General features: G+C 40.5%; 2 protein-coding genes across 11 annotated transcripts in view; both read left to right on the top strand.

The window, feature by feature from the left end:
* The window catches only part of pde4ca (phosphodiesterase 4C, cAMP-specific a), a 52,941-nt gene extending 49,101 nt beyond the window's left edge, over positions 1 to 3,840 (top strand). For all 10 annotated transcript variants that reach the window (XM_085804179.1, XM_085804181.1, XM_085804182.1 and 7 more), the window contains one exon: positions 117 to 3,840. In XM_085804179.1, coding sequence (XP_085660305.1) covers positions 117 to 632 — 516 coding nt within the window. In that variant the 3' untranslated portion in view covers positions 633 to 3,840. The remainder of the gene's footprint in view (positions 1 to 116) is intronic.
* Positions 3,841 to 4,781: 941 nt separating this feature from the next.
* On the top strand, positions 4,782 to 13,782 carry LOC146970667 (ras-related protein Rab-3A-like). Its single transcript, XM_085804195.1, has 5 exons — positions 4,782 to 4,917; positions 7,501 to 7,725; positions 8,990 to 9,108; positions 9,670 to 9,794; positions 10,949 to 13,782. Exons 2-5 carry the CDS (start codon positions 7,501 to 7,503, stop codon positions 11,137 to 11,139), a joined length of 660 nt encoding a protein of 219 aa, XP_085660321.1. The 5' UTR covers positions 4,782 to 4,917; the 3' UTR covers positions 11,140 to 13,782.
* Positions 13,783 to 14,313: the final 531 nt, after the last annotated feature.

The raw sequence follows: 14,313 nt of genomic DNA, 5'->3' as shown, positions 1-14,313 counted from the left end.
AAATCATTATGAAGTGTTAAATTAAAACAGAGAGAAAAAATAATTAAATGGGGACTGAAAGAAAAAGAGAAGTCCTTGTAGACATCTACCTCACTTCTCTCTCCTCTCTCTTCCAGGTGGGTTTCATTGACTACATTGTTCACCCTCTGTGGGAGACGTGGGCGGACCTGGTCCACCCAGATGCTCAGGAGATCTTGGACACGCTAGAGGACAACAGAGAGTGGTACCAGAGCATGATCCCCCACAGTCCCTCACCCAACCCAGAGGGTCACATGGAGGGAGGAGCCCTTGCAGGGGAAGCTTCAGCACTCGGAGGGGGCAGTGGCTCCACTTCCACTGATAAATTCCAGTTTGAGCTGACCTTGGAGGAAGAAGGGGAGTCTGATACAGAGAGTCCACCCGAGGAGGAGGAGGAGGAGGGCTACAGTGGCAGGGGGGCGTCCGACCTCTCCAGAACTGATTCTAGTAGTGGATTTGAAGCAGTGTCTGCGAAGATTCAGCGGCTCCCCAAAATGCTCACTACTGATTCAGGCAGGACGTTTTCTTTAGACTCTGATAAAGATATGGCAGAAGAAAGAGAAACAGACCAGGAAGGCGTCGCCGGGGTACCACGCTTTAGACTTGGCACATAGCGCCAGTCAAAAGTTGTTTTTCTTTTGGCCTTTTTGTTTATTTTTCTTGATTTTGGTGCCTCATCCTCTGTCACTCTCCTTCTCCCACTCCAACCAAACACACCACCACCTCTGGCTTCCATGGATAGGGTGACAGCAAGCCTCAGGGTGCGGAGTTTGGGAGTGCCGGTGGGTTCGGGCGGTTTTAAGAAAGTCTGCAGTTTTACACAGCAGTCACTTGCACTGGAGAGAGACAGATAGACTGAGAGAGGACAGGAAACCGAGTTTCTGACTGGACCTTAGTGTTCTGTGTCTTTCAGTCAGACTTACTGTGGATGAAGTCCTACAGAGACAGTGAGAAGTTTATAATAAAAAAAACTTCCCTTTCTACCAGCCAACCCAAGGTCTACTACAGCTAATGACAGAACTGTCTTCCTCTGATGGAGTATTTGTGAAGAACGGAGGAAGTGATGAATGTCCGTGAAAACACAACAAAGTCTTGTAAAAGACATCTTGCCAAACTTGCAATTTACAGGGACAATGCTGTTTTGCCTGCCTTCTTAGTTTCTTTCTCTTTTTATTTTGTTTGTTTATTCTGTTGTCCTTTATTTAGGTTCACGCACCATGGAATACAGTAAATGAAGATTCAGTAAAAAGCAGAAGTAATGTCAGAAAGGAGGTGTGCATAATATTATGCAGAACACTTTAAATGTAGCAGACATTTAGAGTGACTCTATCATTATTGTTATACGTAGCACTCCTTTCAGCTGGTGCTGCACAGCCCATTTCACTGTGTTCAGCAGGCAGTTGTTCTAGCACAGGAATATGATTCAGATGACTGGGCTGGCATTATTTGCCGGTTTTCACTTGTTTCAGGCTTACAAATTCCTTTTTTTTTTGTTTTGTTGATAAACATTAACTATGATATTGTCAGCAACAAAACTGAGCCAGTGTCAGTGTAGCGTTGTACTGTCAAAGAGTTACAGCTAAAGCAATGTGGGGTGTGCACGTGGTGCCTCCCAGTGTTGGCAAGTGGAACTGACCTGGCATTGAAAGCTATTGATTTGCATGGTTTTGCATAGGCCTATGTTGAAAATACATTCAAAACGTATTTTAACTGTAGGACTACTCAAAATATCAGTTACATTTCAGTTTTGTTGCTTTTTATTATTATTATTATTATTATTATTAGTATTATTATTATTTTATTATTTCAAGTCAGTAATATTTGTTTGCGTTTTTAAAATTTGGCACCCATTTTATCAGTTTGCCTTTAAGTTTAGCACTTTACAGTTTTGTTCACTGCTAGCCCTCATTGTGTTTTTTCAAGGGCTTGAGCCAAAACATGAACACATTGGAGGCTGTCGACTGAGAACAGTTTGTCATTGACTGTAAAAGCAACGAGCACAAACATCTTGCAAAAAAAACAACAACCCACTATCCATTCAAATCCATCATTGTTACTACACAACATGTCACAACATCAACACTAGTGAAATACTGATTTCCATCCATTTGCATAAATTAGCAGTCTGATAAGGGCAGTGCATTAGAAGTGTTACAAACAAGGACGTTCACATCACTGTAACTGTAAAAATCTAGGAGGTTACCAAGAGATAGTTTCCTGTGCCAGAATTTTTTTTTCATCTTTTTCCTCTCATTGATCAATATTTCGCTCTTCACAGGGACATAGTCAATGACAAAACAAGTGCCAAGCAAACATGACACAACCCGTACTGTAATTTCCATTTTGCCACTGGCTACTTTCCATCAGTGACTGATAAAGTTGGTTGATTGTAGCACCCTGTGTGCCAATCCAACCTCAGTGTCTCTGTTCCTTTTTTTTCCCCTAACTCCTGTTCAAACAGTAACTGAAACTGATATTGTCTTAAAACAGTGATGTGTTTTTTGAGTGTGTGTATCTGAATGACTGGGTTGACTCTTTTTAATGTATTTGCTAAGAAAGAAAAAAAAACCAAAGCACTTTGTATGGTACTTTTACAGTTCTGCACTTCCAGTACAGTTGAACATGTATAATGTGACTGTTTCACTGTTTTTCTGTTGGCAAATGGCCTGGTAATTGATTTGAATAGCATGGGCTGGACCACTACAGCTCTTAAGGTTAGATGTTGGAGGGACTGAAGTCGTTTTTTTTTTTTTTGTTCTTTTTTTTTTTTGTTCTTTTTATAATTGACTGTACAAAAAATGGTGTTTTGTTTAAATGCATGACAGTGGTTGCAGGAGTCAAAGATTATGAAGAGTATATAGAGTACTTACAAAACTTAGCCTGTGGAGAAACTTATTTTATTTTATTACTGTGAAACAGAGTAAATCATGTTTTAATGTGTGAATGAGTTGATTTTTTTTTCTTTTCTTTTCTTTTCTTTTCTTTTTCTTTCTTTTTTTTTTTTTTGGACGCCTTATTTTCAAACTTGGGATTGTTATTTTCTGGTCATTGGTGTGTTCACTGACATGCTGGAGTACAATGTGCAATCCTTCCTGTAGCCATAAACAGCAACAAACAGACCATCACTCAAGGATGCCTTCAACACTAAGGACTATTTAACAACAGCTTAACCAGCACAACATGCAAAGATTCAGTCTGTCTCTCTGCGTGTCACTAATTGTTTGATTTTGTACATTTTCCTCACAGAGCTTCATGTACAGTTTATTTATTATTTCTATATTATCTGTCAGAAGCAATGGAGCAGTAGACTTTTTTTAGTCTGAGGTTTAGTGTGTATGTGTAGCTTGATGTGTGAGAAAGTCAAACAGGACAGATTTTCAACTATTACTCAGCTTTTTTCCTTTTCATTTCATTTCTTTATGTCTGAAAGTAACATTATACATAAACAAAAATACTCTATTTCATGTTTTTCTTGGTATAAAAATAGTTGAGTGACAGATTTCTATCTGGGTTTTCTGAGACATCTCTCCTTTCCTTGTCTTCCTGTGTGGTCACTGATCTGGTCGGATCATGTATTCATGAAGGATTTTACAGTAAGTGTGCTGATCTGAGACTTCTTTGATTGATAGTGAAGATACTTTAGTCCGCCTCAACAGTCATCCTAGATCAGTATTTCTTTTCTTAGAAATTTTTGAACATGTGTCATGAACTGAGACTCTGCAGCTTTGACAATCCAAACTTTGCTGTTTAACTGCGGGTGTGTTAGCCCTCTCCAACTAGAACTGTATGCCTTGCCAATAAAGGAAAAACTCTTCACTCTTTGATGTCTTGTTGTCTGCTTATTTTTCTCTTTTGTGAACATCATATAACCTTAATGTAGAGTTAGAACAAAATTATCTACAATGTTAAGTATATTATACTGTCTATATAGTGTCTGTACCATATGAAATTAGACATTTTTTATCAACTTAAATCTCCAAAGACAAATTAAAATGGAGAAGTTTTAAAGGTTTTTTTTTTTTTTTTTTTTTTTTGCAAAGAAACAGGAAAATCAGGGAGAGAGAGAGAGAGGACGACACATATCCAGGACAAAGCCTTAAATGGTACACACCAGGTGAGCCACCAGGCCACACTGCAGTATATTATAAATAGCTACGTGTACTTTACTTGAGTATTTTCATTTTATGTTGTTCTATATTTCTATTAGATCACAGTTCAGAGCAAAATCTTGCAATATTCACTGCACCACATTTATTTAAAATAATTACTTTTCATAGATTAAACTAACCGGATGTAAAGAACTGGACATTTTTTTTGCTGCATCTCATAGCAGCCACAACATTTGCTGTTAGCATTTTAATGCATCTGTATTTTTGGTATCCAATAATGTAAAGTCTATGATCATATACAAACCAAAAAAGGCCATCCTGCATATTTGTATCATATATTGCAAAAGATGCCTCTGAAACGGTCTCAATAGCCTACAAGAATTTACTTCATTATTACTTTACTTTACTGAAGTAAAGGGTCTTAATACTTTTACAGCTGATGTCAACCCAGATATTCTGTTTTTGGTTCTTCTAACCTATATTTTTAATTTCTCTAAACACGTGCTTGGGTTTTTCTTTCCCACCTTGATCCTTCATTCATGACATTTCCTAGTTTTTAATACCTGCTTTTTATAGTAGTTTGTCCATAAGAATGAAAACGGGTGGGGGCGGGGCTCTGTGAGGATGGGCGGTCCCTCTTCACTGATTGGTCAGTTCTCCTGCCAATCCTCCTCACGCTCTGTGTGCAGCCGCTTATGTCGGGACTGTCAATCAAGAGCTACTGCAGGTGCAAAGCTGGGCTTTGGGTTAGCCGCTGCAACGAAGCCGAGGGAAAAACACACATTTCAAGGTAAATGCTGCGGTTATTTGTCATTGTCGGGCCGTGTTAAGCCGAGCAGTAGCAACAGATGGCATGTGGACCATTTGTCGCTCATGAGCTCCAGGGTTTGGATTGAAAATTTAGTCGTAAATAAGGAAGAATAACCTTCATTTGACATAGCTGGGATGCTTAACGTTAGCTAGCTGCTGCGGCCACTTTTAAATACTGGTAACCGTACGCTGAGTTAGCATTAAAAGGGAGCGATGCTAGCCCAATTACATGCGTTTTAAAAGGGTTGACATGTGCATTTATATCTGCAGTGCTTCCTTCTGTGCAGCCGTCTCTTGGGATTTTTTGTTTTCTTTTTTTTCCCCGAGCACTGTATATGAAAATACCCAGTGTTGAATCTTGTATGTTTTTCCTCCAGCTGATATGAGCCAGGCTGTCAGCCTCAGCCACACATCCACTAACAGCGGGCTAACGCCAGATAAGCTCCTCCGTGGATACAGGATGTGGCTCAGGCCGTTTTAAGTGGGGAGCATGGTGCGTTCAGGCTATTACAGTCGGGGACAGTTGGTCAGTTTTTCTCTTGTTTACTGTTACCCTCGAGGCAAATTCCGACCAACCATATGGCCATTCATAATTCTGCGGCTAGCCGACCGCTCCTCGGGGCTCTCTGCCCTCCTCCTCCTCCCTGCATTGGGAAAGGATAGTCAGTTTAGCTGATGCTTAGCCTGCTAAGCCCCGGTGCTTCCGTCCTCTTATCTATGCGTCGGACGGAGGTATGCACTCCTGGCCCGACCCGTGTTATTGACATTAAGTGGGAGCACTCAAGGCGGTGACAGGGTATTGGATGTTTGTATTGACACAGCCTCTCGGCCAAACGGCTGCATCATCTCATGATCTGCCTCATACATACAGTAAAGCAAAGGCATTGAGTCTGTGTGGGAATCATATGGAGAGGAGTAGAAGGCTGTCCTGCTGTGGCATATGGATTCAGATGGGTTTTCTCATTGTCTGTAAAGTCTGTCTGTCGTGATGTGACAGAAACCCAGCCTAAGATAATCAGTAGGCTACACATTAATCTAATAATCAATGACTGTTATTTCCTCATATTTGCTCTTCAATCCAAACTTCACCTGTGCCGTTTGTCATTTGATATTTTTCTCCTCAAACCTTTTATATGTCCACCAGCCTTTGATACTCAGACTTATTATTAGTACTAGTCAGGGCCTGCCCCTGGCATAAACACTCTATGCGGTTGTTTAGGGCCACAGCCGTTAGGTGGGGGGCCACATGATCAGAAAGGTACCGGGGTTCATCAAGTCATTTAAACATCCTGAGGTCTGCACATGCACACTATGAGCTTTATATGTAATTTGAAGTCAATATTCAGCTTCTTTTATCTCACATTTGAGACATTTGACAATAGAATGGCAGAATGACAACATTTGTGCTCAAAAAGCAATCTTACAAAATTTCATTTTAGACTTGTTTTCTACACTTATCTATTACTGTATTCATATCCTATTTCAAGCACCAAAACGGTTCATTCTCATGACTGAAGGTGTGTTTTCACAAGGGATTTGAAATTTTTCAAAAAGCAGACCTCAAATTTCCAGCATTTGGCCTAAATTATTTCTTTATACAGTGTTCTAGGGCAAATTGGCCTCAGTGTGCTTACAGCGGAGGTTCTAATATTTAGACATAAAACACTTGAGTATTGTTACATCTGCAAGTATCTTTAAAAGATACATTTAAGAAAATATGTTAAATTCGAGAAAATGGCCTCAAACCTCAGAGGGCATAAACATGTCTGTATTGAGTTTTAACCAGTGATTTGGTGTTTGCGCTTAGAGTGCAGGGCCACAAACAAAAATCTTGTTTAGGGGCCACCAAAATCCTAGGGCCGGCCCTGGTACTAGTATTAGTAATATAATTATTGATTGATACACTTGATATCTGTCCGCTCCTGTTTAAGATCTCTCGGGTTCAGACATGTTGTGTCACTGAGTAGAAACCTGCTGTGTCAGTCAGAAAACAGTTTCAGAAGATGTCTGTAGGCGACAGCGGTTTGATCATATTTTTCTCTGTATCAATCGTTTCCGGCTTTCAGATCTGTTGAATGTAGCTGCAGTGTGGTTTGTATATCGATCCATATAAAAATTGAAACGAAATGATGATAGTATGTTAACTGGTCATAAGACAGAACTGTAATGTTTCAGAAAATAATTATGAGGCAAGACTGTATGTTTTCCTTTTTCCTTTTCACAATATCTCTCCACCAAACACGACACCTTGTACCCAGTGACGCTGTCTGTCTACAAGCATTGGCCACAATATCACAGATACAGCACCTGCACAATTTGATGGGATCAAATACAGCAGCTCCACTGTAACCTCTGCCTTTATATAACATTTAGTCTCGGCAGACACTGTCAGACAGGCTTGGGTTCATCTTTTTATTTCTGTGACACTTGTTTTGTGGTTTTGTGGGTTAGGTATTGGCTACTGTTAGGTGTTTCTATTATTTGCTCCAGCCATAATAAGTTCTGTTTGTTTATAGGTGTGTTCTTTGTAACTTATCACTGTGTGATCTCTCTCCTTGCCTAGATGGCGTCTGCAAATGCCACATACGGACAGAAGGAGTCCTCGGACCAGAACTTTGATTACATGTTTAAAATCCTCATCATCGGCAACAGCAGCGTTGGAAAAACGTCCTTCCTTTTCCGCTACGCAGATGACTCATTCACACCAGCCTTTGTGAGCACGGTGGGCATCGACTTCAAGGTCAAGACCATCTACAGAAACGACAAGAGGATAAAGCTGCAGATCTGGGTGAGCAAGTGGGACCCGACCCACACATGAGTACATGTCACCAGGTACAGATTGTTCTGTGCTGTCTAGAGTCAGACTCCGCTGAAGAAATAGGAGCTTAACAGGTGGTCTGTGGTCTTGTGGTGGTCTGTGGTCTGTGGCCACACGCCTGTATCAATTAGCTTCAATACTTTTCCACAGATTTCACAAATGGTTGTTTTCTGTGTTTTTTTGAGCTGATCGAAAGTCTAATCTGTTGTTAATATTTCCCTCCATGCTGTAATTTAGTGCCGTCTCATCCTAAAGTGGGTTCACAGAACAATTTATGTCTGACAGCAGGATATGAAATAAGGACATGTAGTTACACATTTCTTTGATGTTAAGCCCTGTTGTTGAGGGCGGTCTGTACAGGATTCATAAGGCTTTTTCTTTTTTGTGGAAGATTATAATGAAATTCAGATGCAAGTTTCAACAGCACTATAAAGCCTGTAACTAACCAAGCCTTTTAACCTGCTGGGTATTTCCCCCCAAATAATTAAAATAGTCACAAAACATCTAGTCCAGTTTCCTGTGGCCTAAGGTGATGTCTTCAAATATAATACTAAATAGTCTAAAATCCAAAGATAATCAGGGGGACACTGACTAATCGCTTCAGCTCCACAGATTGTTTAATTCAACGAAACTATCCGTGTTTAACCTGAGGTAAGGCAGATTTTGTTAATACCTGCAGATCATCTTGAATAAGAGAGCGTATTTTTCACGCGGGCCCTCACATCTGTGACTGGAGCCGCCTCTGTTATCATATATCCTAAATGACTCCCAGCTGTTAAACCGGTCTCTCCCTTGCCCAGAATCACTACATCTGCCGTGTAATGGCAATACCCTTGAAGTGTACTTAACATGAGCCATAAAGCCTGACCCTGGAACCAATTGCTTATTACATGCGACACCAGAGGAATACCTAATGCTCATGAGAGTTTGGCTGAATGTTAAACTAAGACAATCATCAGGGGGAACATGCACACAGCCGTAAATTGTATCCAGACCAAAAGACAAAAGACAACAAAAAAAAAACCTCCCACACACTGCTGTCTTATAACCAGCCTCCATTAATTCTGCATGGGCATGACGATGGAAGTTATTGTCCTTGAGAGAGCAGTATCGATACTATTTTTTAAAAATCTTTTGTCCAAATGTGAAACTCCTCTTGCTCTGGCAGTAATGCTGTATAAAATCCAAATAACAGCGGAGTTAAAAACAAATGTGTTGATGCGTCTTTGTGCAGGACACTGCTGGCCAAGAGCGCTACAGGACAATCACCACAGCTTACTACAGGGGCGCCATGGGCTTCATCCTCATGTATGACATCACCAACGAGGAGTCCTTCAACGCCGTGCAAGATTGGTAAGAGACGACGTCTGTGTGTTTGAAGGACGGGTTAATTATCCATCTCCAGTCTTAGTGTGAAGTTTGTTCAACTTGTTCTTGTTGTTGATGTCCCAACTTCCCTCAGCTACATTTCTGAGATCAGCAGTTACAGGTTGAGGCTGAGGAGGAGCTATAGGAGTCGTCAGACAGTTAAACAAGTTTCAGACAATTGTCTTGGTTTAATGTAATTATACAGCATTTGTGGTCATGGAAAGAAAACTGATCAAAGTATTTTTATGTGCCTCATAGTCATCTGTTGCTGTGCCAGACTGTATGTTTGCGTTCCATGTCAAAGTTGAGAAAGAAGCACAATAGAAATTAGTGGTTTGTGTTATTGGTTTAGATGATTGCATAAAACCTGACTTGTTTAAAACCTGTCTGGCAGCTTGTGTTATGTTGCCGTGTTGACACATGTGAAGCTCAGACTAGTGCCTCCTCTGTTTCCACTTGAACCCAGTGCTTTCTGAGAAACTAAAACCTGTAAGAAATGACACTTTCCCATGAAGCTGATGGGCTCTGTCCCGTGTCTGCCGACAGGTCGACCCAGATCAAGACGTACTCGTGGGACAATGCTCAGGTGCTCTTGGTGGGTAACAAGTGCGACATGGAGGATGAACGAGTGGTGGCTGCAGAGAGGGGCCGACAGCTGTCAGAACAGCTGGGTAAGTCGACGGGTCACAATAGGAAACAAGATACAATGTCTCTCGTGTTGTCCCTCCCCTGGTGTTTATCATTTTCTCCTGGGAGCATTTGTGAACATTATAAATGATAATCAAGTGACTGACTGGCTAAATTATGTAAAGTAATAAAGTCCTTAAATGTTTGGATTGTATTTTGACTATAAGGTCATTTAAGGCGTTTTAATTAGTAATTTTGTTTATTATCTCTGTATAGTCAGCTGTGACTGTAGGTCATGATTAGATTTGGAGTATTTCACTATTTTAAACTGATGCTACCACATTTCTGGCAACAGTTACTCTATGCAAATCAGCCACATTAACAGTACTACTGTAACCTGCAGCATGTGACAGTTTTAACAGAGTTTTGATGATCAGCACCACAGTCTTCAAAAGAAAACTCACAGAGGCACAAAGAAGCCAGATAGCAGTTTATTTTAGTTTTCTGCTCTTCATTTTCAAAAACCACAAATTGGTTTCTTGTGATCTGATTGGTCAGAATAAGGTTAAGTTTACATATCGTTAAAGCTGTACAGAAAAGAAAATTGAATTTGAGTCCACTCTGGGTCATAAAATGAATTAGTGTAATAACTCATCTATCAGACGATGTAGGCCAAACTTTGTGCAAAATTCTATTTTTGATTAAATCCGGGATGAAAGTGTGGTTTTTTTTTTTTCGCATTGGATAATGCAGGCGCACGGATTATACGTCAGCCTGCTCACGATTCATCCGCCACTGATATTGGATCCGTCATCCGTCAATCAAACGTCTGAGACAACACACACACACACCGAGCTCGGTCTCGCCCCAAGCTTTGAATATTCTGCCCGCTCGATAACGACCAATCAAATTCGTTGGGTAAACTCGTGCGGCAACTCGTGACAACTCGCCGCGACAAACAGGACAAACTGCCATTTCTGTACACCTTTAAGTATCATACATAATCTGGTTGTAATTGGACATGGTCTTGTACAATAGTTTTGAAGATTTGTGAATAGTTTTCATTTAGAAAGACAAATCTGATATGGGGGACGTGTCCTGTCTTGATGGGATAAGTGGATTAACCAGATAAGCTTCACACCGGAGCAATAATTGTAACCATAGTCTCTCTCTCTGCCTCTGTCGCCCCTCCTGGCAGGTTTTGAGTACTTTGAAGCGAGCGCCAAAGACAACATCAACGTGAAGCAGACCTTCGAGCGGCTGGTGGACATCATCTGCGAGAGGATGACGGAGAGTCTGGACAACAACGACCCGACCATCACCGGAGCTAAACAGGGGCCACAGCTCAGTGAGCAGCCTCAGAGGTCCCATCAGGATTGTGCTTGCTAAACACTGCTACAAACACACAGACACACACACAGACACACACACACACACACACACACACCGTCTGCAGTTCTAAAATCAACACACCTTGTTTTTTTTCTCAGTGTGTCTCTGGCTTTGTCTTTCTTTCTCATAGGCGTGCACACAAATATCTCACACAAACACTGCCATACAGTTACACAAACCCAGCTGCTTTTATTCTCTACCCCTCTGACTGCACCATGAACACTATCCACATGAGCTGGCTTTCCTCAAAGATTTTGGTGTTTTCAGATATGAAAGTGAGAGTTTTTGTTCATCTTATGTCACAGGAGTTTTGGATATTGGTAATTTAGTCTGAGGGGTGAAGAACGTTCAACAAAAGCATCAAGAATCCTAAATGTCTTTCTTTCACACTCGTTTGGATATAGTACATATACACGCACACACACACATACACGCTCACACACACTACACTCTGTGTCAGCAGAATCATGAAAGTTAAGTCGAGGCTGAAACTCCATCATTCCTTGTTGGCATTTTTGCAATTTGGGTTTAACTTGAAAAGGTTTTGAAGGAGGGACGTTGTCCCGGTCCCACTCTGCACTGATGCCTCAAATCTGAATGGATACAAATCATTTGCAGTTGTTTTAACTTTAAGTCCCATTGAGAATATGTGTTTGTTGCTGTGGATAGAGTTGATGTTTTTTTTTAAAAACAAACAAACATGTTTTGAGTGGTTTTGAGCATGTGAAATACTCCGTCCTTCCCCGTGTAGTGATTGAATTTCTACAGAAAATGACGGTCTAAATTTGGCGTCCAGACAGGGTCATTTGAAAGTTTTTGTCTTGCTTTTTAAATGTAGGAATGAATGCGAGAATAGCAAATGTCATACATATCAGTTGGCTAGTTGTGTTACACTGTTAGAGGATTTTATAACTTTTCTGTCAGCAGAAGTGCTCTGTGGACGGTATTGTCCGTCACATTGCTTGTCCAGCCTTTAAACAGCTCGGTCCAGTATAAGGAGCTGCAGAGCCACTGGGGCAGGATTATTCATTTCTCTTTTTTCTTTTTTTCTTTTTTACTTTTGTTGCTTTTTTTTTAAGACATGACAAAACAAGGGGAGGAGGAATGACCACACAGAGAAGTGTATAAATGTTTAAAAGTCAATAGATGTGCATTTTTAAATGCATATATAATATAAATACATATATGAATATAATATACAATCTGAATGAATTTAGGATATTGGAGTCCTACTTGTGCTTTAGTGAGAGGTGCATGTTGTTGATGTTTTTAACCAGTGATGGTTGACTGGATGGTTACTTGTATGAGCTGCTGTCTGAATTTCAAACCCGTCTGTCCTACAGTTCCTCTACCAAATGGGCCTCAGTGGTTTCACACATCAGGCCTGTGGCCTCTGTCATTCACTGCATAGGATGTGCACCGTGCACTTGCTAGAAAGGCACGTGATTCAGTGTGAGCACTGGTACACCACAGAGCTGCCACCTCCATCAATACGCAGATCGTCTCTCCTGCTGTATGACGGTGGAGATGACGTTTCATCTTTATTTTCTGTGGGGAGGGACATGATGTTTTTAAGCATGTTAAATGTCAAATTGTGAGTTTTATTTCAGTCTCTGATGCTGAGGTTCAGGATTTGTCTGCTCGTGTATACAGTACCAAACCTTCTGTAAATCATGTGTTCACAGATATGCTGACTGAGGCATGCGAAGATATTCTCAACACCTAAGTTATTTCAATATACAACTCATTTTGTATTATTTATAACTTTATTTATTTTTAAGATAGTGTTCTTCTTAGATTTATGCATTGCAATCTGCACTTGACTTTTTAAAGAGATGTTCAATAGTATTCAATAGCTTGAACTGTTCCAGCTTTTAAATGAAAACGTATTTGTGTTTACAGTGAGTACAAAGCTTGACATGCTTCCTCAAAAGGAAAGTGAAACATTCCAGTTTAAGAGCCTCTTATCACGACCATGTGGCTTTGGTGGGAAGTTTGTTTGTCTTTTGATATCACTTATGTAACTTGTAAGACTTGGTAGCGCAGAAGCCGACTGTTCTCACAGAGCAATAGCTTTTTTCTTTTCCTCTCCACACCCAAATATCTGCAACATACAACCCTGCTGAAGGTTTGTAACACACGTACTGTACGTGGGTGTGCGAATGTACAGTGTGTGTAAAGGCAGTCGTACTAACTGTTCTTTCCAAAGAGGTCTCGACAATAAATTCAGAGCCAAAAAAAGAGCTTGTTACCAAGGAGTTTGTGTTTTCATGCCTGTCTGTTTATTTATCAGGATTATAGGATATAGGATTATGCAAAAAGTAGTGAACGGATTTGTGAACACCAAGTTTTGTGGCAGATCCGGATCATTCACTATGAATTTCAATAATTTTTTCTGGTGTTTGTTGTTTTACATTGGTCCTACTCTACCAGAGGTCTGAGCACACTTCTAATACACTTCTAATTACACATTTGTAAAGACTTTTACCTATAGATTTGTCTGGTACAACATTCCTACTCAGTGCAGTAGCTTCAAGAAGGGGGAGAATGTTTTGGGACGTAAACTGAATACTATGAACACTTCATTAAAAACGTGATGATTCTTACTGCATTGGTTCACTTTTGACTTGTTTGTTGATTTTTTGTTACTTTATTTATTGTGTTTTGCTACAGCTGTAAACTTGCCGATGACTTTAGGAACACGTATCGATCCTGTTCATCTCTCCTCCTCCTCCTCCTCCTCCTCCTCCCTGTCGTAAATAACCTTTTGTAAATAGGAGTTTTCTGCCCTGTTGGGTATTAGTTGTGTGAATCGTGCTGTAATTCTGTAATGCCAGATTTGCTAAAATGAGGAATCAATAAACACGTTCAAAATGCTGGACTTCAGTGCTGGTTTAACAATTATTCCCACAGGTCTGATTTACAAGAAGAGCATGTGATGTTTGGGAAATGCTCAGAGTAAAACGTTACTGTGCCCACCAGAGGGCATAATACTGCAATAATGTCTCCTTTTGCCTTGAGTTGTTTGACCATCTATGGTTTGGTTCAGCTTCTCTACTGCACTTAATACAACACCCACGGTGTCAACTGTGCTTGAAAAGCGAAATGTTATTATTCCCTAAAAGTGTCCCTCATAACTCTGACAAAGCAAGCACAGCGTCCTTGTCTCAG

The sequence above is a fragment of the Trachurus japonicus genome, chromosome 17, assembly GCF_045865225.1.
Source record: "Trachurus japonicus isolate A0001 chromosome 17, Traja_1.0".
In the NCBI taxonomy this organism is placed as follows: domain Eukaryota; kingdom Metazoa; phylum Chordata; class Actinopteri; order Carangiformes; family Carangidae; genus Trachurus; species Trachurus japonicus.
The sequence above is the reverse complement of the archived record's forward strand: the minus strand, read 5'-3'. Positions and strand labels throughout refer to the sequence as shown.

What these genes read in the sequence shown, in the direction of transcription:
- LOC146970667 (XM_085804195.1), top strand. Translation starts at nt 7,501, where the DNA reads ATGGCGTCTGCAAATGCCACATACGGACAGAAGGAGTCCTCGGACCAG. An exon ending in GGATAAAGCTGCAGATCTGG is followed by an intron (nt 7,726 to 8,989) that starts GTGAGCAAGTGG and finishes GTCTTTGTGCAG; the next exon opens with GACACTGCTGGCCAAGAGCG. An exon ending in TTCAACGCCGTGCAAGATTG is followed by an intron (nt 9,109 to 9,669) that starts GTAAGAGACGAC and finishes GTCTGCCGACAG; the next exon opens with GTCGACCCAGATCAAGACGT.